A 22,686-nucleotide genomic window follows, 5' to 3' on the forward strand; every position below is an offset into this window, starting at 1 on the left:
ATTGTTTTGGATACTCTGACCTTATGCTGATTCAAAGGAAATTCCTTTTTTTCTCCAGCTCATACTTCCATAAAACTCTAGGTATCTAGGCTAATAACAGCAGTACGCACATCAACAGGCTGTATTTTTTTCCCTCTGAGTTACGCTGCTGTAAATCTACAGTAACTTCATTGAAGCTAATGGAGTTGCACATCTGTAAAACTGGTGTGAGGAGAATCAGGTTCCTACTTTTTGACTATTAACCAGTCTTAAGGCTTTTTGATTTTTTCCAGTAAGTCCTTGTTAGATTCTTATTCCAGGCTGTGATAGCTGCATATAGGTAAATCTGTCCCAGAAAGGACATGATGGTCTCACCTGCATATGACATGGCAAAGAACCTGGAACTTGAAGCAATGTCTCACTCTGAATGGTCTCTTTTGTAGCTGATACAGTAAATACTCGGATCTTGAAGTGCCTGATTCCAGCCTCAGTAATAGCAGAAAGTTCAGTGGTTTCAGCAGTATCCCGGCTCTGTGTTGGCAAATGTTCTGGCAGCACCCAGGTAACTTTACAAACACTTGTAGTAGTAATGGCTACTGGGGAAATATGATTCAGAGCAGGCTGCTTGTAGGAAGAGGAAATCCAGAGGCTTAATGTGCAAAGTCATCACATAGTTGGTACCCATTAGCAAAACTGGCAGAGAAGCCTAGCACTGGAATAGCAGGTCTTTGACAGAATTGTGTGGGAAGTAGACACAACTTCTGCTTATTCTGTACTTTTGAGTTTCTTAGGGAACCTGCTTACATCAAGATGTTCAATGTGCCTCTGTGGTGTCAAGCATTTCCCCAAGATGTTCCTGCCTATCATGATGATTCAGGATCTGAACAAAATATGGCCTCAAATAATCCTTGAAGGAGCATAGATTGAAGCCTTTGTCTTAGAATCCCTTATGTCTGACTGGTCTGCATGGGAGTCTAGTCAGAGCAGTCTAAATTCAAGTGATCAGTTCCCTAGAGGTTAGCATGTACTCAAAACCAGGGCACTTTCTCCATTCTGAGTTTAGTGTTTACTGCTCTCCCCAAGCTTTAGCACCATAACAAGGAGATTGGCTATACCAAACTGTTCAAAGATGTCCCCTGGCTGCCTTGCTGATCTCAAGGAGTGTGTACAACTTTAAATAAGTCCTCTGGAGTGGGGTGGTGGTCGGTCGGTCTGTCTGTCTGGTCTTTTCCCTCATTTACTGCAGGATGATTGTCTTGTTTCGCTGCAGCTGCTCTTCTTAAGATGGCTGATTGCAATGTTTGACTTCATTGATCACAAAGAAAAGCTTCATGCACTCTACGGCTTCTTCTTCTGCTCCCTGCAAGATGAGAAGCTGGTAAGGAGAACAGGAGAATGTTCCTTTGGTTCTGAACAAATTTAGAGTGTTCACCTGTACTGTATGTCTTATTATGCTGGCCTGGAGTAACTAGAGAGTGGAGCCCTGTCCTCTAGTGCTGTAGTATGTGTTTATAGTAGAGTGACTGGCCCTCTTCACTCTGCTTTTTTCCAATGATTCCAAAATTTCTTCTGAACCTAGGACACCCAGCATTGAAGTTCAACATAAGATTACTCTAGTTTGGCACCTACAGCAAGGTTGTGTAAATGAGCATCCAGGACTCCATGCTCTGTAACAAGAGCAAAGTGACAGTGAATGCTGTCTCAGTTCCCAAGAGACACTGTGACACTGCAGTGTCTAGTATTGCTTTTAATGTCAGACAGCAAACAGGTAAACCCCCAGGTGCCAGGATGGAACTGACTGTACACCATAGGCAAAAAAGAGCATTTTTAAAGTAATGCTTATTTAATAAACAGAATCCAAATGCCATTCCACCTAAGTTAAATGTAACTTAAGTGGGAATCAGGCAGTCGTGACTTTTTTATATGGTAGTTACATAAGTATTTTATTACTGGAATGTAAGGTCACCCATTGTCTCATGTCGGGAAGGTGTGAAATACTGATCTCTTCAGAACAGTACCTGGGGTCAGAAAAGCATGTAACGTTTTCATATGCTGCCCTCTGGGACTGTTAGAAAACATCAAACAAATGAAGATACATAGAGTTCTATAGAAATTACCCTAGAAACCTATAGAATTTGAGAGAATGAGGCCATTTCTGTAGAATTTTTTAACTGACATATGGAATACTCTAGCAGGAGCATCATTCTATTTCTGTAGGGTTTTTTTAAAAAATATTATAGTGAGAATATTTTCTGTTAAATCCCATAGGCATTTTCCATGAGAGAGCAGAGACATTAATTGCTGTTAATTGTGAGAAGTCCTGCATGATGTTTTTGATGTTTAAAATGTATTGCAGTACAGTAGACTTGCACCAAAGAGGATATATTTCCTGCAGTATGTTTGGCTGGTTTTGCTCAACTTCGCTTGTGACCTCTGCTGAAAATTGGATTCCTACAACTGAATTCCTACCCTTTAAATACTAGTTTCTGGCACAATAGGTCAGTTGACAGTGCAGCAAAGATTAATATCTGTCACAAAGAAATCAGTGCCAGACCCCCAATGCATTTGCTGCAATTATAAGCGCTGATAAAAGAAGCTATTTCTGATACAACTGTGAGCTGGTTTTGTGTACATTAATTCATGTCCTTTTGCTCACCAACTTCTGAATTGATTAGCCCTCATTTGAGAAACAAGGGCCATCTCCCAAATGGACCCTGACTGAACAACTTCACCAACAAATGTGCATAATGGTGTCAGATGAAACTATTGGCATACACATTGGTTGTCAGTTCTAATACAGAACTGTACTGGTACTGTGAGGACTTCTTTCTGAGGAATCTAGTGCATGTTCTGCATCCTGGGAACTTATTGAAGCACTTCAACCTCAGTATGGCAATAGGATCCTGAGGAGATTTACCAGCCTGTTAGTTGTGTCCAGTGAAAGAAGTTTCTGAATTTAGCCTATTAACCATGCTGATGAATCAGACTGCTTATTGATCCTTTTTCTCTGCAGTGCCCCTATGTTTGTCATCTGCTGTATCTGCTGACCAGAAGAGAGAGCGGTGAGTCCATTCAGTCAGCTTCCTGACAGTTCCTATGGGTCCAGTTGATTGGGCCATACAGAACATAAATATGCATTGACTATCCATTTGTGTGATACAGGGCTGGTTTCATGTGCTCAGAAAAGGGATGACCATTATTTTCCCTAGTGCTTTCTTCCTACTGTGCTAACATGATGGCTTTAAAAATTCATCAATTTTAAGGCCAGAAAGGATCCATTATGCTCTTTTAGGCTGACTTGCATAACATGCCAAAGAACCTTGTCCAGTAATTTCCGCATACAACTGATAATGAATCTGTCTGTTCCTGCTGTTTCTGCCCTTTTCCATGTGTAACTTGGTCTGTTTTGGTGTATTGGCCAAGAGGCTTCTAATTTGTACCCAAATATCTGATATGTTGTATTCTACCCATAATGTTCTTAATTTTTTTTCTTTTCCCAGTTAAGCCTTTTCGCGTGAGGAGACTGGTAGATCTACAGGCAAAGATGGTAAGTCACTAGATATCCTGAAACGAGTAAGCAGTATAACTGGAATTAGGCTTACAATTCTTACGGTTAATGTTTTCACAGGAATGGCAAATATCGTTGCAAAGGATGAGGTGGTTAGACTTCGGAACAGTAGCTTCCAACCTTCAGAATGCCAGGGGCTGCACACACAGCTTGCCATTTAGCACAAGGGCTGCACCTAACTTGCACACATCCCTAATTTGGATTTTGTGTCCCTTCCAAGCACCCACACAATGACATTTACAAATTTTTTTTTTTTTTTAATTACACATTTTACAGCTAGGGATGATAAAATTACACAAATTTGAAAGCAATCTCTTGGCTTCCCTTTCCTGCACTCCCTTTTATCTTCCACTGTCTTGTTCACTTCATATTTCTTATACTTCTGTAGCATTGTTATCCAAGAATAACAAAACAGTGGGCAGATATCTCCATTATGTGAAAGGGAAACTGAGGCACAAATGCTGTGAACTGCTCAAGGTACCCATGTCAGTATCAGAACCAGGAATAAAACCTGGGATGTTGACTCCAGGTCACTTCTTCTAACCACCAGACTGCTTCTTCCCAACCCATACTTTTATTCTCTATACCTTTTCTTTCTGTTTGATTGGTTATCTTTTTGTGTTCTCTCTTTCCCTTTGCTGCCAATCCCCTGTCTGCCTTCTCTAGGTGTCCTCCATTTCCTTGTCTTCTCTTCCCCTTCTCTTGCATCTATAATCAATCTTGGACAGCATTTATTTTCCTTTGGTATTCTTATCCTTTGCAACCTACTCTTGCATCTCTTCTTCCCCTTACTAGAAAGGTAGTGGGAACCTGAATCCAGAGGGAGGAGCAGCTACTGCTCTTTCCCAACCTTCTACAGAAAAACTGAGATTTTTAAAAGACCTACACCTCTACCTCGATACAACGCTGTCCTCGGGAGCCAAAAACTCTTACTGCGTTATAAGTGAAACTGCATTATATTGAACTTGCTTTGATCCACCGGAGTGCGTAGCCCGCCCTCCCCCGGAGCACTGCTTTACCGTGTTATATCCGAATTTGTGTTATATCGGGTTGCGTTATATCGGGGTAGAGGTGTACCAAGTGAGATCATGAACCATAAAACACACACTGATGGCTAAAAAGCTGTCCATCACAGTATTAGAACACAACACAGAATGTAATGTGTCTGCAGATATGCAGACACAGAATATAAATGATTTGGGAGAGAGCTTTTTGTCTATTCAACAACACATCTGGGTTTTATTGACTCTGAAATGTTTCACATAGTGCAGGACATAAGGGTGGAAAACTGAAAAATATGAAAGTTCCTCAACACTTGGATGTTGAGGACTCTCTCTCTTCTTCCACCCACCAAAGCTATTGCCATTAAAATAGTTGTCATCTTTATGTTGGATTCTCAGAATACAAAAATGCCGAGAAAATAATTTAACTTTTTAAAACCATCAAACTCCACTTTCAGCTATGCTGCTTTTGGTTAGGATCTGGCAATGGCAGGAAACCAATGACCTGAGGCTTTGCTGCTGAAGTTTTTGCAGAGGGGTTAATTGGGGCGGATGGCTTTCTGTTCCAAACTGCTCAAGGCCACTGAAGCATTAAAGACCAAAGTCTCACTTTGTATGTCATCTGACCAGCTTGGTATTAATCTTTCTGGATGTGATATTGAGCAGTTGGCAACTGTTGAATTTTTGGGAAACAGACCGTTTTTAGAGAATGTTCAAAAGATGTGTACATTCGTAGAGCAGCAGCCGCCACCACGTTCTGGGTCCTTGGTTGACTTCTGTGGAAATGTCAGAGTATGAAGCTGTGGATCTACAGGACTATTGTATGCCAGTGAAACATGGATGCTGGGGAGGCTGAAGAGCATCAGACTGACATCTTCTGTTCTCATTGGCTTCGTTGGCTGCTTCATATTAAGTGGCAGGACTAGATCAGCAATGATCATATTGATAGCTGAACCCATCCACCACCCTCATCAGCATTGGTTCAGTCTTGCTGACTTTTTTGGTACGGACATACTATTAGGATGTCAAGTATCAGAGGGGTAGCCGTGTTAGTCTGGATCTGTAAAAGCAGAAGAGTCCTGTGGCACCTTATAGACTAACAAACGTATTGGAGCATGAGCTTTCGTGGGTGAATACCCACTTCGTCAGATGCATGTAGTGGAAATTTCCAGGGGCAGGTATATATATGCAAGCAAGAAGCAGGCTAAAGATAACGAGGTTAGCTCAATCAGGGAGGATGAGACCCTCTTCTAGCAGTTGAGGTGTGTCAACTATTAGGATGGAAGACCAACGAATTATGAAATGCGTTTACCAAGGAATGTTGCTACATGGCTAACAATCACATGGGCACCAAAAATTTCTGTGGTGCAAAAAGATTGCTAGTAATGGACATAGACTGAACATCCAGCTAGACAGTCTTAAAGATGTAGCTAGATATGATCTCAGTGGCATTTGATCTGCAAGAAGCCTGTCCCTTTGGGATTTGCCATGCTGATGATTTGCGAAGGGTGCTTTTGAAACTTCTTGACTGGAAATATATGCTTCTGGTATGATTGTTTTGAGGGAAAGAGTAGACTACAAAATGTGGGGCTATGGCTACATCCCCGGGTAATCTAGCTAGAGACATCTATCCCAGAAGGATTGGTATTATTCACAGAGGTCTTAAAATGGTGGTAAACTCATGCAATTGTCAGTTTTTTCTTATCTTTGTGGCAGAACTCAACCCTCTTCACCCCTCAATTTAATGTCAATTTAACATTTACATGGTACCTGTAACAGATAATCTTAGAGGATATTCTCTTATTATATATCTTACAGATTGTACAATGAGAACTCTTCCTATAAGAGCTAGCTATTAATATATTTTACAAAATCGGCAGCACTTCAAGAAGTTTAACTATATAATGCTATGTTCGCTCCTTGGGTAATGAAGTGCAATTGGGGAGTATGGGTATCCCAGTAAAACCACTTGCATGTGTATTTAGGCAAAATAGATATATGATATACATTTTATACAGTAATTTTGATTTATTAGTAGTCTTATCTATGGCAATTTAAACTGTATCTTCTTTTCCCACCTGAACTTCCTTACTATTTCCAGTCCTCAGTAGAGATGTTCTTTTCTTCCTCCTTTTCCTCCCTCCTCAGTTGCACAATGCTAATTTGGACTGATTAATGACATGCTAGTGTGTAGACTTGCAGTATCAATTGGGTTTTCCTTGCTGTTTCTTATGGTGCACATTTTAACTGTCTTCTTTTTCTTCCAGGGAATGCAGCCTCATCTGCAGGCTCTGCTATCACTGTACAAACTTTTCTGCCCTGAGCTGGTGTCTATAACTCTGCCTGCAAAGATGAAGGTGAGGAATGGAGTGACTCTGATGTGTCTGTGTTGGGATTAAAGTCTGTATTGTCCTTCCTACATAAGCAGCTTTGCTTCATGATTCAGTGGTGAAAAAATAATTCTGTACCCTCTCTCCACTCAGTAAAACAAAACCATTAGAGTTTTCTATGGGAATTGCTACTATTTATTTATACTGAAGTGAGAAAACACCTAAAACGATTCAGCAGAGAAGGGCACATAGTGAGCAGGTGTAACCATGTCCTTACTCTCATCTTCCTTTGCCTGTTTCCCTCCTATTGTTACACTATTTTTATGTCTTGTATATTTGATCATAAGCATTGCGGGAGAAGGTAATATCTTCCTATGAGTCTGCTGGGCATTGCCAAACACCTTTGGGTGCTACTGCAGCACAATAATAATAATGGAAAAAACCAGTCAGAGTAAACATTAGATCAGGGGTTATCAGATTTCATTGCACCGTGAACCCCTTCTGACAACAAAAATTACTACACAACCCCAGGATGGGGGACCAAAACCCGAGCCCACCTGAGTCATAGAATCATAGAATCTCAGGGTTGGAAGGGACCTCAGGAGGTCATCTAGTCCAACCCCCTGCTCAAAGCAGGACCAAACCCAACTAAATCATCCCAGCCAGGGCTTTGTCAAGCCTGACCTTAAAAACCTCTAAGGAAGGAGATTCCACCACCTCCCTAGGTAACCCATTCCAGTTCTTCACCACCCTACTAGTGAAAAAGTTTTTCCTAATATCCAACCTAAACCTCCCCCTCTGCAACTTGAGACCATTACTCCTTGTTCTGTCATCTTCTACCACTGAGAACAGTCTAGATCCATCCTCTTTGGAACCCCCTTTCAGGTAGTTGAAAGCAGCTATCAAATCCCCCCTCATTCTTCTCTTCTGCAGACTAAACAATCCCAATTCCCTCAGCCTCTCCTCATAAGTCATGTGCTCCAGCCCCCTAATCATTTTTGTTGCCCTCCGCTGGACTCTCTCCAATTTATCCACATCCTTCTTGTAGTGTGGGGCCCAAAACTGGACACAGTACTCCAAATGAGGCCTCACCAGTGCTGAGTAGAGGGGAATGATCACATCCCTTGATCTGCTGGAAATGCCCCTACTTATACAACCCAAAATGCCATTAGCCTTCTTGGCAACGAGGGCACACTGTTGACTCATATTCAGCTTTTCGTCCACCGTAACCCCTAGGTCCTTTTCTGCAGTACTGCTGCCCAGCCATTCGGTCCCTAGTCTGTAGCAGTGCATGGGATTCTTCCGTCCTAAATGCAGGACTCTGCACTTGTCCTTGTTGAACCTCATCATATTTCTTTTGGCCCAATCCTCTAATTTGTCTAGGTCCCTCTGTATCCTATACCTACCCTCCAGCGTATCAACCACTCCTCCCAGTTTAGTGTCATCTGCAAACTTGCTAAGGGTGCAGTCCACACCATCCTCCAGATCGTTAATGAAGATATTGAATAAAACCGGCCCCAGCACCGACCCTTGGGGCACTCCACTTGATACCGGCTGCCAACTAGACATGGAACCATTGATCACTATCCGTTGAGCCCGACCATCTAGCCAGTTTTCTATCCACCTTACCGTCCATTCATCCAGCCCAGACTTATTTAACTTGCTGGCAAGAATACTGTGGGAGACTGTATCAAAAGCTTTGCTAAAGTCCAGAAATAGTACATCCACTGCTTTCCCCTCATCCACAGAGCCGGTTATCTCGTCATAGAAGGCAATTAGGTTAGTCAGGCATGACTGGCCCTTGGTGAATCCATGCTGACTGTTCCTGATCACTTTCCCCTCCTTTAAGTGGTTCAGGATTGATTCCTTGAGGACCTGTTCCATGATTTTTCCAGGGACTGAGGTGAGACTGACTGGCCTGTAGTTCCCTGGATCTTCCTTCTTCCCTTTTTTAAAGATGGGCACTACATTCGCTTTTTTCCAGTCATCCGGGACCTCCCCCGATTGCCATGATTTTTCAAAGATAATGGCCAATGGCTCTGCAATCTCATCGGCCAACTCCTTTAGCACCCTCGGATGCAGCGCATCCGGCCCCATGGACTTGTGCTCGTCCAGCTTTCCTAAATAGCCCCGAACTACTTCTTTCTCCACAGAGAGCTGGTCACCTCCTCCCCATACCGTGCTGCAGAGTGCAGCTGTCTGGGAGCTGACCTTCCACTCCAGGTTGAGGGAGGCAAAGCCTGAGCCACACCACCACAGGCCAGGGGGATGGAGGAAGCCAAAGACCAAGGGCTTCAGCCACAGGCTGGGGTGGCCTGTAACCTGAGCCCTGCCGCCCAGGCTTTGGCTACTGGCGGCGGGGCTCGGGCTTTGGCCCTGGGCCCCAGCAAATCTAAGCCAACCCTGGCGACCCCATTAAAATGGGGTTGCAACCCACTTTGGGGTCCTGACCCACAGTTTGAGAACCACTATATTAGATTGTTTGTTTGCAGACCTGATATCTAAATTGAAAGTTTTAGCTATATGAAAAGTGGGGAAGCTGACAATGTGTTCTGAGATGGATTTGGGAGAGTTTCAAGGTAGGAACAGACTGTATGGCTTTATTTTCATAAATGTTTGTGTGCTGTGTATGCAGCAAGGTATTTGGTGAAGTACCCTATCTTATTTATATGCTTAATACTATACAAAGACCCCAAGAACTCTGCAGCAAACTAGACCTAAATTTTGCAGCAAGGCTGCCTGGTTTTTCTGGTACTCTAGTGAGGCAGATTTGTCCAGGTCTAAAAATTGAGGCTTTTACTGACTACAGTATGAAAGCAAATTACACAAGCAGTCAAGTTTTCCTTGTGGCATTTGTTTTAATGTTCATTTCAGATTATTTTACATTGCCCCAAATTTTCAGTTTTCATTGTGCTGCAGATTTATCTGTGGGAGTAGTTGGAATTTTTGGTACCCACACATGCATGGGAGATAGATATTTCCAGGCTTAGGACAGTTCACCTAAAAAAAGTTTATAATCTATTTTAGTTAAATTGGTTCATAAGAAAAATTTAGAGTTTCTATATGGGGGGGGGAGAAAGAGGGGAGGGTTGCATTAATTAAAGGTTATGATTTAAAAGCTGATTGTAACTTCAGTGGTGCAAACTTAGTTAAGATAAAGCCTTATGCTGGCAATTTTGCATTTGGTTTGTATTTCAAAAGTTTTCTTCACAACCATGATATCTAGAAACTTAATTCAATGTTCAGTGAAAGCTGTGATTACCCAGTTCACTTCTATGGTAGATCTCACTGCTGTTTGAATGCATGGGATCTTCACTATAAACACACATGTATACCTGGGCAGGTTTTATTTAATACATGAAATACTTTAGATCCAATCTTTATGAATGGACAGCATATCAGCATCAGGATCCTAAAATAGATGCAAATTTCCACGCTTTTGAGATCCCGGGGACTTTTTTTCTTACCTTTTGAGAAAGGTCATATGCCTTGAAAATTACTTGCATATCTTTCAGATTGTAGTCAAAGGATAATGAGTCAAGAGAAATAAAAGCTGTACTGTATTGTGACAGAGAGACCTAGCACCTTTTGGACTGTCAAGCGCAGTCCTTACAGTAGAGCACATAAATGTCACTGTAGTGACATGTATCAAATTGGCAATTGATTTTTCTGTCACTCTGCCTTAGAGTTTGGCCTCACACGTAGGTGCCTGGATTGTGTTTTTAGACCTACTTCAAGAACTCAGAAAGCCTGTGGAAGGCAGCAATCAACACCATAAGGCGAAGAAATCAGGGAACGTCTCCAGCATCCCAGCAACTGATTCTGGGCACAGGTCACCCTCAGTCCCGGAAGAGAGTAAGTTATGAGAACCTATGTGAATCCTAGAAAATGCCAAGCATGCTGAATTGTGGAAAGGAGCTGGGATCTGGATAGACATTGGGGAAGGTAGTGTAACTTAATGGGAAATTCTGTCTTTATATTGCAAGTCTGGGATGTGATTCACAGGATAGCACTTTGCAGGATAGCAAGTGAGTGAGTGATTCCCAGTTTGTGCTAATATTAGTTGTCTTCTTTATAGTGTATTTATCTGACTCCACTGAAATCCTGCTTGCTACTATTAATTCTGGTCTCCTGTTTCTCTCTCCAGAAATGGAATACTCAGTTGATTTTGCCTGCGTGCAGCACTGACACAAACAACTCAACTAGGAGCAAGGAGATCAACCATGCTGACATCCTCAGTCACAGTGAATCTTTCCCAGTGGAGCAGCTACACACCTTCTCCCAGCTCTTACAGAACATCCACCGCCTAGAGGTGAGTGTCATGAAGGCCTCAGCATGAGCATGTGTAATCTTAAAGGTGACCTAGGGATATATATCAATAACCTATTTATTGGGGAATAGGTGCACACATTATCCATCTCCAAAGTGATATACTGCATTGGGGAGTGATATGAAAACCTGGGACCTATGTGTATTCCCTAATGGAAAGGGTTTGGGCTAGTGTCAGCTTTGTTTTGGTACCTTTCAGAAGCAGACATTCAATAGCTAGTTGTCCTGGTTTCTCTTGCAGTTTCCTTCCCAGATGGGCTCAGTGCTAAGGAATTCCTTGCTGCTTCACTACATTAATTGTGTCAAAGATGAATCTATCTACTTAAGGCTCTACTATTGGATGGGCCAGACTCTTCAAGAAGGTAGGAACTTAACATTACCAGGTGTGGTGGGGAGGAAAAGGGTATCTTTGAGGCTGTAATGGTACTTAGCTGTACAGGCATATGTGATTGTTTTACTGGTACATAAAAATACTATCTGAGATGACAGCATTGACTTTAACACTACCCATCCAGGGAAGGCGGGGTTTGCATTCTGCTTCTGGTTGTTGCATCCTTGTCTGTACTCCTTGTACTCTGTTATGTTATTCCCTCTGGTTTAGAATGCACTTGGTATAAGCTTGATAACCAGCAGTATGAAGAAGAGTTCAAGGACTTCCTGGATATCGTCTACAAGACCGAGTGTTTCTTGCAGGTAAGCACCTACTTAACGAAGCCCTGTACTCAATTAAGCCTTTGCTTAGGATGTATTTGTGGCTCATCCATTTCCTGTGGGATGCCTTAAAGATTACCATGTTAGAAATAGCAATAAGAGATCAGCAAAAATGTGTTCAAAGGGCAGTCCAGGTTGCTGAACTGCCCCCTCTTTCTGGAGGAATGATAATTTGGGAAGCAGCAGTCATTAGCTGATGGATTGCATGAGGGAGGGACTCTGTCCTTCTCTAGTGAATTGTGGTGGGGAGTCAGAAAAGGGAAGGGATTGTGATGAATTTTTTTTTGAAGGTTTTAATCTTGTACTCTTCAGGAGGGGTTCTCTTCCTGTGAAGAATTCTTGTATAAGAGCCTTCCCCTCTGGGATGGTTTCTGCTGTCGATCGCAAATCCTCAGGCTGGTGAGCTGGATCCCCCTCAGCAGCTTCTCGGGTACGTAGTCTAGACTATGATCTTGGACTATATCTGATCTGACTGGATTGGATTCTTCCACAAATATTTGACTTCTCTCCTTTGTTTTCAGAAATGAAACCACATCTTTGTGAACCTCTGGCACAGCTTTTTTTTACATCATCCCTTTATTTTAAGGTAATTCAAGGTCATTATATTGGTCACATGCAGATCTAGTTGGTATTGCTGTCCCCACGACGGGAGGTAGGTAAAGCAATCTACAGACAGTAAAATGGGCTTCCCAGTTTGGCGTTGGATTGGGGCCTATCCAACATGGGTCCTCTACAGTTTACAGAGAGAGTTAAAATGTATAGTGGGGAGGTAACTATTTTAGGAAGCCCTCTGGCTTTTTTTTTTTTTTAAAGTAGATTTCAACTGGAAATAAGGCACAGTGTTTGAATTGGAAATATCAATATATTTTGCACCCACCATGCTGCTGATTTAGGATGGTATAATCCAGTAAGACAGCTTTTCTTTTGTTTTATCGTTTCAGCCTGAGTTCTGTGTCCCTGCACTTGTTACACCCTCTGTTAATCTCCCTGCCTTGAGTGCAAGTGTCCTACATGAAGACCTACATGGAGGCTTCAGCTAGCTCTCTCCCCAGTCTTTCTTGTAGTCCTGATGATAAACTGTCTGAAACCTTCACAGTATACTTTGAAAATGATGGCCCATTTTTATTTAGCATTCAGACACTCCTCTACAATGTACATAATCCACTGCTTTCTTTCCCTCCTGCAGTGTAGTGTTCTTGAAAGTCTGAAGGAGCTGTTGCAGAACTGGCTGAATTGGCATGTAATGCAGTTGGATATGGAGTCTGATCCTAAAATCAGTCCTTTGTAAGTTCATCTGTATTGCACACAATGCAGTATTTGTGTGTGTGGTTCATGAAAATATCCTGTTTTTATTCCCCACCACAAAAGCTGACTAAAGAGTCAGAAAATGCTTAATTGCTTCTGTGACTATTAGCTTAGTTGTGAATCCTGTTTGTTGTTTTTTGTTTTTGTTTTTCTTTATGTATTGCAGTCAAGGTTGCTATGGTTTATTCATATCTTGTATCTTGCAGTAACGTCATTAAAAGTATGTATCTCAATGTTTTGTATGTCTTTTCAGCAATGTAGTATTCAAAGTAAATGAATGTACTAATAGCATGAACCGCACTTGCAGCATTTTATTAAGGGAGTTCTGGGGTATGGCTGGATAGCCTCTGCATAATCCTTGTGTTTCCCCAAGTCAAAATTCCTTTTTTTCACTCATTTCTACTTGACGCAAACAGTATTTTCTAGGCATAGAAAAGAACGATCATCTGCCTAGGGTCTCATACCCAACTCTTCCTCGTATCTGAACATTTAATTCATATCCCTCCCTTTCTGATTTATGAGCGCTTTTTAAATTGTCAAAATAGTAAATATCCCAATTTATCTTGGACCACAAAGCAGGCAGGTTGGGATTAGTTTTGTCAATCCAGGCTTGAGGCTGTAACACTGAAGCAGTGATGCAAAAAGCTATGTTTGTAAAAATACTAACATTGAGAACATACATACCCAAAAGTCAGCAAATTGAAGTCAAGAACCCTCCAGCAATGAAGATGTGTCCATGTTTTGTGTAGTATTTTGGATAACTCTGTTCTGTTTAATTTGTGAATGTATCCAAGTTAATGTTGCTGACTTTAACACTGAGGATGGGGAAACCTAGAGTTCTCTTGTCATTCTGCTTAACTCTGCTCTGTATTTTAAAGCTGACGAGTTGTGTTAACATTGTCTGTTTCTCCAACTGCTGTTCTAGGAACACCACTCTTTCTGGACTGGTGAACTCTGTGGCTGAGCTGATCCACTTTGTAGGGTCGATCGCCACTGTAGCACTGCGCTTGGAGAACAATGCTACTTTCTTGCTGTACTTTATTCTGGATTTCTATGAAACAGTATGTATATCCCATTACTCTTAGCATTTTAAGATGCCCCACCTCTCTAAGAGCAGTTTCCACTCACTGTGCAAGAGCATAACATATCCTTCCTTGTAATAATTTGTAGATGTTATGCTTGATTAAGTGCTACATCCTCCTAATTGCTGGACCGGTCCACTAGTCATAGATGATAGCTGCTGCATCCAAGTTTAAAGCCAGAGGGACTACCAGATCGTCTAGTCTGACCTGCACATTTCAGGCCACTAAACTCCACCCAGTTTACCTCCAAATTTATTCTAATCCAGATTTTTTTAACTCAAGTACTTCAGTCCTCTGGAGACTAAATTGTGTGCCACAGACAGAGAATAGGAGGGATCAAGAGGTATTAATGCCCACGGCCTCTGTAATGGCATGGAATTGAGTAGGTGAGAGATGCCCAGATGATCCTAGCAAGCAACCCAAGCCCCATGTTCCAGTGGAAGGCAAAAGAATCACAGGGTTCCTGCCAATCTGACCTGGGGCACAATTCCTTCAAGGACCCAAAAAGGGCAGTCTGATTCTGAGCATGTGAGCAAAAGCATCTGAAAGAATTCTCTATACTGCCTGACCCTTCCAGGAGACCAACTGAAGCCCTGAAGCATAGATCCAAGTAGCTATCGTAGAGAATTTTGTATTATTTTTTAAGAGGGTCGGGTGCTATTGATCTTCTCTCACACACAGAATAGCAAGATATTAAAGGGATACAACTAACTTGAAAAAACCCAAATTTCAATACTTTTAAATACTTTTTAAAATATTTTTATGAAAAAATTAAAACCTTTTCTTTACTATTTGTTTCAGAGTGTGGTGGGTAAAAAAGGGATTTTATTTAAATTACTTTTTCTTTTTAAAAATAAACCTATTTGAATCTGACAACAATGTTAAGGTCTAAACTTATTATAATCTATTAAAATAATTTTAAATTAAAACCAACACTCAAGCAGTCCATGTTTGGGGCCAAAGCTTTTAAATAAAGCCAAACTACTGAACCTGGAGGAAGTCACTGGCTAAACACCTAGAACCAGAGTTTATTGAAGTGCTAAACCAGCTTTTGACAGAACTGGTCAAATCAACTAGTTCATTCAAAGTTGAGAAATTGATGAGTTGAAAAAGCAAGAAAACTTGTCTTTGTTTTTATTAATTGATTGAAAGACAATGTGTGATAGGATGAGGCATCCTAGTTCTAAAATCTTAAAAGGATATTGTGACCAGAAGTAATTAGTTGAATTTACTAATACTTCCTTTATTTAACAGATCGATTAGTTATTTAAACGTAAAACATATTTTGATAATTTTTCTCTTGTGTCCAGCACATTTAAGGTAGTTTTATTTAACTAACAAAAACCATTAAAATGCTGTTTGTGTCCTTTGAATTGAATTCCAGATACAAATCACAAGTGTAAAATATTAATCTACTAAATCCAAAATGCCTCATTCACCCTTTTCTAATGTTAAAAAAAAATAAATTAAGAATCTGAATTAATGTATGTTAATCTATATATCTGATCTAAATAAATGCATATATAGTGTAGTCTCTTAGTTGGCAAAAAGTACCAAATTTAGCATACATTTATTTAATTGCAAATCCTACATGTTTTAATGGTTACCCACCAATGAGAATCAACTAGAAGAATAACCTAAAAAGTACAAATATAAAATAAGATTAAGATTAAAACTGATTTTAAATCATGATTTAAAATCAGCAGGCAGTAAACCTTGAATAAATCACACCTTTTCTGTATCAAGCTATATGTAGAGGGAAACAAATTAAATTCAAAGTGCACAAAAACAGCATTTTAATTTAAAATCTCTTGGGGGCAAAGCTTTCTGCTGTGACCATGGAATCCCAACAGGCCAATTATAACTACTTGAATTGTCTAACTTAAAATTATTTGGTCTCTGTTATATGGTTCAGACTTGCTGTTAGGTCAGGTCTGGTCCAGTCCAAGCTATGGATACAGAAGGAGCATGAATGATCAGAGAGAAGGTGGCTGCTGTATGTTCGCTAAAGGGAAAAATTAGATTTCCACTACCCCGTGCTAGAGTGTAGGCTAATTTTCAGGGTTTAGACTGACATTTACACAAGCTCTTGCGCAAGGGTCATGATGGATTCTACATCAGTGGCAATTTTTGAAATCAAGATTGGATGTTTTTCTAAAAGATCTGCTCTAGGAATTATATTGGGGAAGTTCTATGGCCTGCCTTATACAGGAGGTCAGACTAGATGGTCACAGTGGTGTCTTCTGGCCTTGGAATCTATGATGGACTTGATGATGTGGTTGGAGAGGGAACAAATGGAATTGCTTCTCTCCCACCTTCCCTTCCAAGGTGTCAGAGTTAACAGGGGCACAGACAAGTGATGTAATGCTCATTTTCCCCTGTAGGTGTTGTGGGGATTGATAATGTGGTTGTAACAACCTGTCTGGACTTGTTTCCTTCCTGCAGGTGTGCGATGTGTATCTTAAGTATAACCTACCCTTGTTGGTGATGCCTCCTCCTGGAGTTTTTTACCCAGCACTGCTCAGCATGGATGCTGTCAGTCTGAACCAGCTCTGCTACATTATGTACAGGTACCAAAGATGGGGGAGGGCTTTCAACTTCATCACATTTTCTGTACTGATCATCCATTGGGGAGATGCCACTCTTTGTGTTGCGAAACAAGAGCATTGGAATTTCATGAAGTCTTTGGTGTTCTCTTCCCTCTCTCTGTGAAAGGGGCTGGAGGGGGAGTTCTTGGGCTACTTTGAGTGCTGGCCATATACTTCATAGCAGCGATTCTCAACCTTTTCCATATTGTTATCCCAAGTAACAATAAAAACAAGTTTCAGGTCACTGCTCCCTCCCCAGGATGCCATCTCTGAGGTAGGTAGGTGTTCCTTTAATATTTTGAGAGACCTCAAGTAACTCACCTGATAGATTTAATTCCTGACTGATGCCTAGAGCGTCAAACTCCCAGGCTTGTGCTCTAACCCAGTAGTTCTCAACCAGGGATCCGGGGTCCCCTAGGGGTCCTTGAGCAGGTTTCAGGGGGCCCCTCCAAGCAGGGCCAGCATTAGACTCCCTGGGGCCTAGGGCAGAAAGTCGAAGCCCCACTGCATGGGGCTGAAGCCCTGAACCCTGCCACCCGGGGCTGAAGCCAAAGCCTGAGCAATGTAGCTTTGTGGGGGCCCCTGTGACATGGGGCCCCAGGCAATTGCCCTGCTTGCTATCCCCTAATGCCAGCCTTGGCTTTTATATGCAGAAAGCCAGTTATTGTGGCACAGGTGGGCCATGGAGTTTTTTAGCATGTTGTGGGGGGCCTCAGAAAGAAAAAGGTTAAGAACCTCTGCTCTAACCATTAGACTCACATTTGTAGAAGAAGGAGTACTGTGCAGTGCTGTTTAGGGCAGCGCTGAGTATGAGATGTTCTGCTGCCTCTGAGTCTCGGAGGCCTGGAGGCTGCCTGCAGGTCTGGAGAGAGCATTGTTCATTTCTCTGTAGGACCTACTGAACTGCTGCTGTTCTTGGTGGTGTTAGTTCCAGTGGTTGCATCAAATAAGAAAAGTAGCCAATTGCTGACAGCTGGCGTAGGGCTGTCCATGTGGCTTTCTCTGTGAGGAGACTGCAGGGTAATTAACGTGACGAAGCGCTCTCCCGGAGATAAGAGCAGCTAGTGCTTATTTATACAGAACAACTGTCAGGTTCCATTACTTCCAGTGGCTTCCATTTTCTATACTCGCTGAATGAAAGGCTCCTTTTAAAAAAGCACACTGCATTTTTGTGCTAGATTTCAGGGCTGCACACTGCATATAGCCTGTTGAGTCATATGAAGGCGATTTTGTCTTTGATTTGGTTGGAACACATTGCTCATGCAGTAAGGAGGTTCCTTCCAGTCCTATGTTCTCTGTTACTAAGGAACCTCAAAGTTTGTTAGTTGAATGAGAGCTCATCTCTTAGTGGCTTCCTTCTCCCTAGTCCCTGGATGGAGGCTGGCCCTGTGCCAAATGGTGAAGTCCCTTTGAACTCATCCTTCCGTCAGTGTTTATAATTAAGGCTGCGTGTCTGTCACAGAGGTCACAGATTCCATGACTTTCTGTGACCTCCATGACTTCTGCAACTTCCGAGTTGGGCAGCCCCTGGGCCAGCAGCAGCAGTTTGGGAATGGGAGGGGGCTCAGGGCTGGGGTGAGGGGTGGAGCTTACCTGTGGGGGGAGGCTCCCCAGAAGCAGCCAGCATGTCCCTGCAGCTCATAGGCAGACGGCCAGGGGGCTCTGCACGCTGCCCCTGCCTATAGGCACCACCCCACAGCTCCCATTGGCTGTGGTTCCTGGCCAATGGGAGCTGTGGAACCAGTGCTCGTGGAGGGGGCAGCGCATGGTGGCATGGTGCCCTCCTGACCTTCCCTCCTGCTAGAAGCTGCAGGGACATGCCATCAGCTTCAGGGGAGCTACGCGGAGCTGGATAGGGAGCCTGCCCGTCCCACCAACCCTTCCCCCCCAGCACTAGCAGGGATCTTGGACCACCAGCACCCACGGCACTCCTGGACACACACACCCCAAGCACCCCTGGCCTCCCAGCCCAAGTTTTAGTTAGGGGTATATAGTACAAGGCCTGGTCTACACTGGGGGAGGGGGTCGAACTAAGGTACGCAACTTCAGCTACGCGAATAGCGTAGCTGAAGTCGAACTACCTTAGTTCGAGTTACTTACCCGTCCTCACGGCGCGGGATCAAAGTCCGCGGCTCCCCCGTCAACTCCGCCACCGCCGTTTGCGGTGGTGGAGTTCCAGAGTCGACGGGAGCACGTTCGGAGTTCGATATATCGCGTCTAGATGAGACGCGATATATTGAACTCCGAGAATTCGATTGCTACCAGCCAATCTGGCGGGTAGTGAAGACGTACCCCAAGTCACGGACAGGCCACAGGCCATTAATTTTTGTTTACTGCCTGTAACGATGCTGGTTCTGGCGGGACCCAACTGAGAGTGCCAATTCAGGACAAATTGCTTAAAGCAGGGCAGTTACAGCCTAAGGCTGGGGTTTTTCCACCTCTAAGGCAAGGCAAACCAGCCAGACAGAGGATTTTGGTTTTGGCCCTCTGGCTAACCACAAGTCACACAAGCAATTCCCTTAGACACTCCAGTTTCCCAGTATTACCACCAGTGCCACTCGTTATGGGGACAAATGGTTATGAAAACCAATACCCCAGTAAAAGAAAAAGGTTCTCTCAATCCCAAAGAACCAAGCCCCAGACCCAGGTCAATATACAAATCAGATCTTACCCACAAATTTAAAATCTAAAGGTTTATTTATAAAAGGAAAAAGATATAGATGAGAGCTAGAATCGGTGAAATGGAATTAATTACATACAGTAATGGCAAAGTTCTTGGTTCAGGCTTGCAGCAGTGATAGAAATAAACTGCAGGTTCAAATCAAGTCTCTGGAGTACATCCCCAGCTGGGATGGGTCATTCAGTCCTTTGTGTAGAGCTTCTGTTTATAGCAAAGTCCCTCCAGAGGTATGAAGCAGGATTGAAGACCAGATGGAGATGAGGCATCAGCCTTTTATAGTCTTTTCCAGGTGTAAGAATACCTCTTTGTCCTTACTGTGGAAAATTACAGCAAAATGGAGTCTGGAGTCACATGGGAAGTCCCTGAATACTTTGAGTTACAAGGCATATCTGCCTTCTCTCAGTGGGTCAGTTGTATAGCTGACGGCCCTTGGCAGGCTAGGCAGAGCTGACACCAACTTGTCTGGGGTGTCACCCAGAAGCATAGCAGAGGTTTGAAATACAGACAGTATAGAGCCAATATTCATAACTTCAAGTACAAGAATGATACACATATACAGATAGCATAACCAGCAACCATAACCTTGTCTTAGACACCCTATTTGACCCTCTTTATACAAGATTTGGTGTCACTACAGGACTTTGGTTGCAACAATGATCTATATGGTCCCAGTTCAAGTCAATAATGTGACGCTGCCCGTGGCCTGTCCATGACTTTTACTAAAAATACTGTGACTAAAATGTAGCCTTATTTATAATTGGAGGAGGAGAAAAGATCAGCAGTCTTACTAGTGGAGGAAAAAAGCTGCCATTAACTTGTTCTGAAGCAGCACTCCTGCCCTTCTCTAGTATTTATCTGCATTAGAATTCAGAGGGCACTTAATTCTCTTCCACTTGTTCATTCCTTTAGGTATCGAACCAACTTGGTAGCTGCGAAAGAAAATGAGCTGATTAAAAAGGTACCATGAACAAACCTTTGTGGTAAAGTACTGTGGACGGTAATAAAAGGGTTATAAACAAGTTGTTGGGGAGGCAGTGCTTTAATGATACTGTTGCAAGGAATAAGGGTAGTACACCAGTGCTGTGCAACTGAATTGTTTTCTGATCTCATCAGACAATACTGCAATTCAAGTTCAGTAGCCAGACTTACCAAGAGTACAACCAGTACATAATGGCCATGGTGGGCTGTCTGTGGACATCCAGTGCATTCCAGAAGGATATCCACCCTCAGGGCATTCGCCTAGATCCGGAAGTACTGAAGAAAACCAGAGTGCAGGAGGTCAGGAACAGCTTCAACATTGTCCACCACCCAGCCCTGATGGGCTATGCAATCCTCTTCCTGCAGCAGGTAAGGGTGTGAGCAATGTTTGGCAGCACAATAGTGGGGGCCACTCTGAATCAGTCACTCCACCATGAGAATTCAGCTGGAAAACTGTCCCCCCTCTTGCACTGCTTGAGTTCACTTGTGTTTTCAAGCATTGGTACTCTGCTAAGTGGGCTGAAACCAGTGCTCTGTGTTCATCTCAGCCCAGCAACTCAGTCTGAACAGTTTAGTTTGGGTTGTTTGCTTGGTATAAAAGTACATAGGGCAATGGTTTTAAACATACTTTGCTTTTAAACTCCATGATTATAGTGTGGCCAAATCATTTTGAGGCATGGGTAGAAGTAATATAGATAAATATCAAATGTTCAAAAACTTCATAAGCATGGAATTAAGGTTGCCAAGTGATGCCTTGTGCCCTTCTAGAATGTGGAGAGTGGCTAAACTTAAACCCTTTGAAAACCAGGGAAATGCAAAACTAAGGTACATGCCCCCTCCTCCCCCCCGCAACACAACCTTAACTGTCACCTGGAGCTGGCACTAACTACTAGCAATAGTTCAATAAGCAGGGAAGGCAGCATAATAGAGATGAGGCTGTTCTATGGGAATTTGTGATGGTCTCCACAGATTTGAATTCCAGCATTTATGTGCATGCACTCCAAATGCCTTTGTTGTGTTACTTGTAGCTGTATTGAATGAGGGAGGAATAGGTTGGAGCAGGTTGACAGAGCTGCTGTTGTGATATGATGAGATGCATGTGTACGTGGAAGGATGAAGTATGTCCCATTTCAGCACTGAGTTTTGTACAGTGTGTCTGCAGAGGTGTGCACAGGTGTCTTCTTGGTTTAGGGATAGTCAGCATTCTGTGGCATACATAACAGTGGACTTTAGGGCTTAATGAGGAGGAAATGAAGGCAATGTCTCAGAAGGAATCCTCAGGACATGCGTGAAAGGGAGGTAACATTTAGCAAATCTGGGGTGGCTTGTGTGGAGTAAGCTCAGGGTATGCCTACACTGCAGTTAGACACCCGCGGCTGTACCATGCCAGCTGATTCGGGTTTGTGGGGCTCAGGCTAAGGGGCTGTTTAACTGCCGTGTGGATGCTCTGGCTGGAGTTCAGACTCTAGGGCTCTGGGTCGCAGAGCTTGGACTGCAGCCTGAGCTGGAACGTCTACAATGGAATAAAACAGTCCCTTAGCCCGAGCCCTGTGAACCCCAGTCAGCTGGCACTGGCCAGCCGTGGGTTTTTAACTGCAGTGTAGACGTACCCTCAGTGTTTGAGTGTAGGCCAAGTGTAAGTAGGTCCTGTTTGCTACTCCTGTGAGTTTTGCCACAGCAAACAGGTGTTTAGACTCGGTGCTCATGTGCTGTCTTGCCAAAGGTTTTGCAGCATCTGTAAGTGCTAGTATGTGTTTTATTGGCATGCTGGGACCTTACTCTGCCATCTTTGAGCTAAGGTCACATTGTGGGGGTGGCATGTATCTTAACTTTGCATTTCTGGTGTTCAGAGGTGTAACTTCAGTGCTCACCTGGGGGGCAGGGAAAGTGGCTTATTCTCAAATAAATGTCTACACTTGCATCTGAAGAGGTGAGGTTTTTTTACCCACGAAAGCTTATGCCCGAATAAATCTGTTGGTCTTTAAGGTGCCACCGGACTCCTTGTTGTTTTTAGGGATACAGACTAACACAGCTACCCCCTGATACTTGTACACTTGGAGCTTTCAGAGTAGCAGCCATGTTAGTCTGTATCCGTAAAAAGAACAGGAGTACTTGTGGCACCTTAGAGACTAACA

The 22,686-nt window shown here is 42.9% G+C and overlaps 1 protein-coding gene across 2 annotated transcripts in view; it reads left to right on the plus strand.

Moving 5' to 3' along the window:
* The window catches only part of CENPI (centromere protein I), a 31,730-nt gene that overhangs the window by 4,223 nt on the left and 4,821 nt on the right, over window positions 1-22,686 (plus strand). For both annotated transcript variants that reach the window (XM_045030863.1, XM_045030864.1), the window contains exons 4-19: window positions 423-541; window positions 1,250-1,357; window positions 2,993-3,041; window positions 3,480-3,526; window positions 6,816-6,905; window positions 10,605-10,733; window positions 11,026-11,190; window positions 11,449-11,569; window positions 11,809-11,900; window positions 12,231-12,348; window positions 12,440-12,504; window positions 13,105-13,202; window positions 14,149-14,284; window positions 16,751-16,875; window positions 20,483-20,531; window positions 20,687-20,920. In XM_045030863.1, the coding sequence (XP_044886798.1) occupies window positions 423-541; window positions 1,250-1,357; window positions 2,993-3,041; window positions 3,480-3,526; window positions 6,816-6,905; window positions 10,605-10,733; window positions 11,026-11,190; window positions 11,449-11,569; window positions 11,809-11,900; window positions 12,231-12,348; window positions 12,440-12,504; window positions 13,105-13,202; window positions 14,149-14,284; window positions 16,751-16,875; window positions 20,483-20,531; window positions 20,687-20,920 (1,745 nt within the window). The remainder of the gene's footprint in view (window positions 1-422; window positions 542-1,249; window positions 1,358-2,992; window positions 3,042-3,479; window positions 3,527-6,815; window positions 6,906-10,604; window positions 10,734-11,025; window positions 11,191-11,448; window positions 11,570-11,808; window positions 11,901-12,230; window positions 12,349-12,439; window positions 12,505-13,104; window positions 13,203-14,148; window positions 14,285-16,750; window positions 16,876-20,482; window positions 20,532-20,686; window positions 20,921-22,686) is intronic.

This window comes from Mauremys mutica, chromosome 9 (assembly GCF_020497125.1).
Source record: "Mauremys mutica isolate MM-2020 ecotype Southern chromosome 9, ASM2049712v1, whole genome shotgun sequence".
NCBI classification, from domain to species: Eukaryota; Metazoa; Chordata; order Testudines; family Geoemydidae; genus Mauremys; species Mauremys mutica.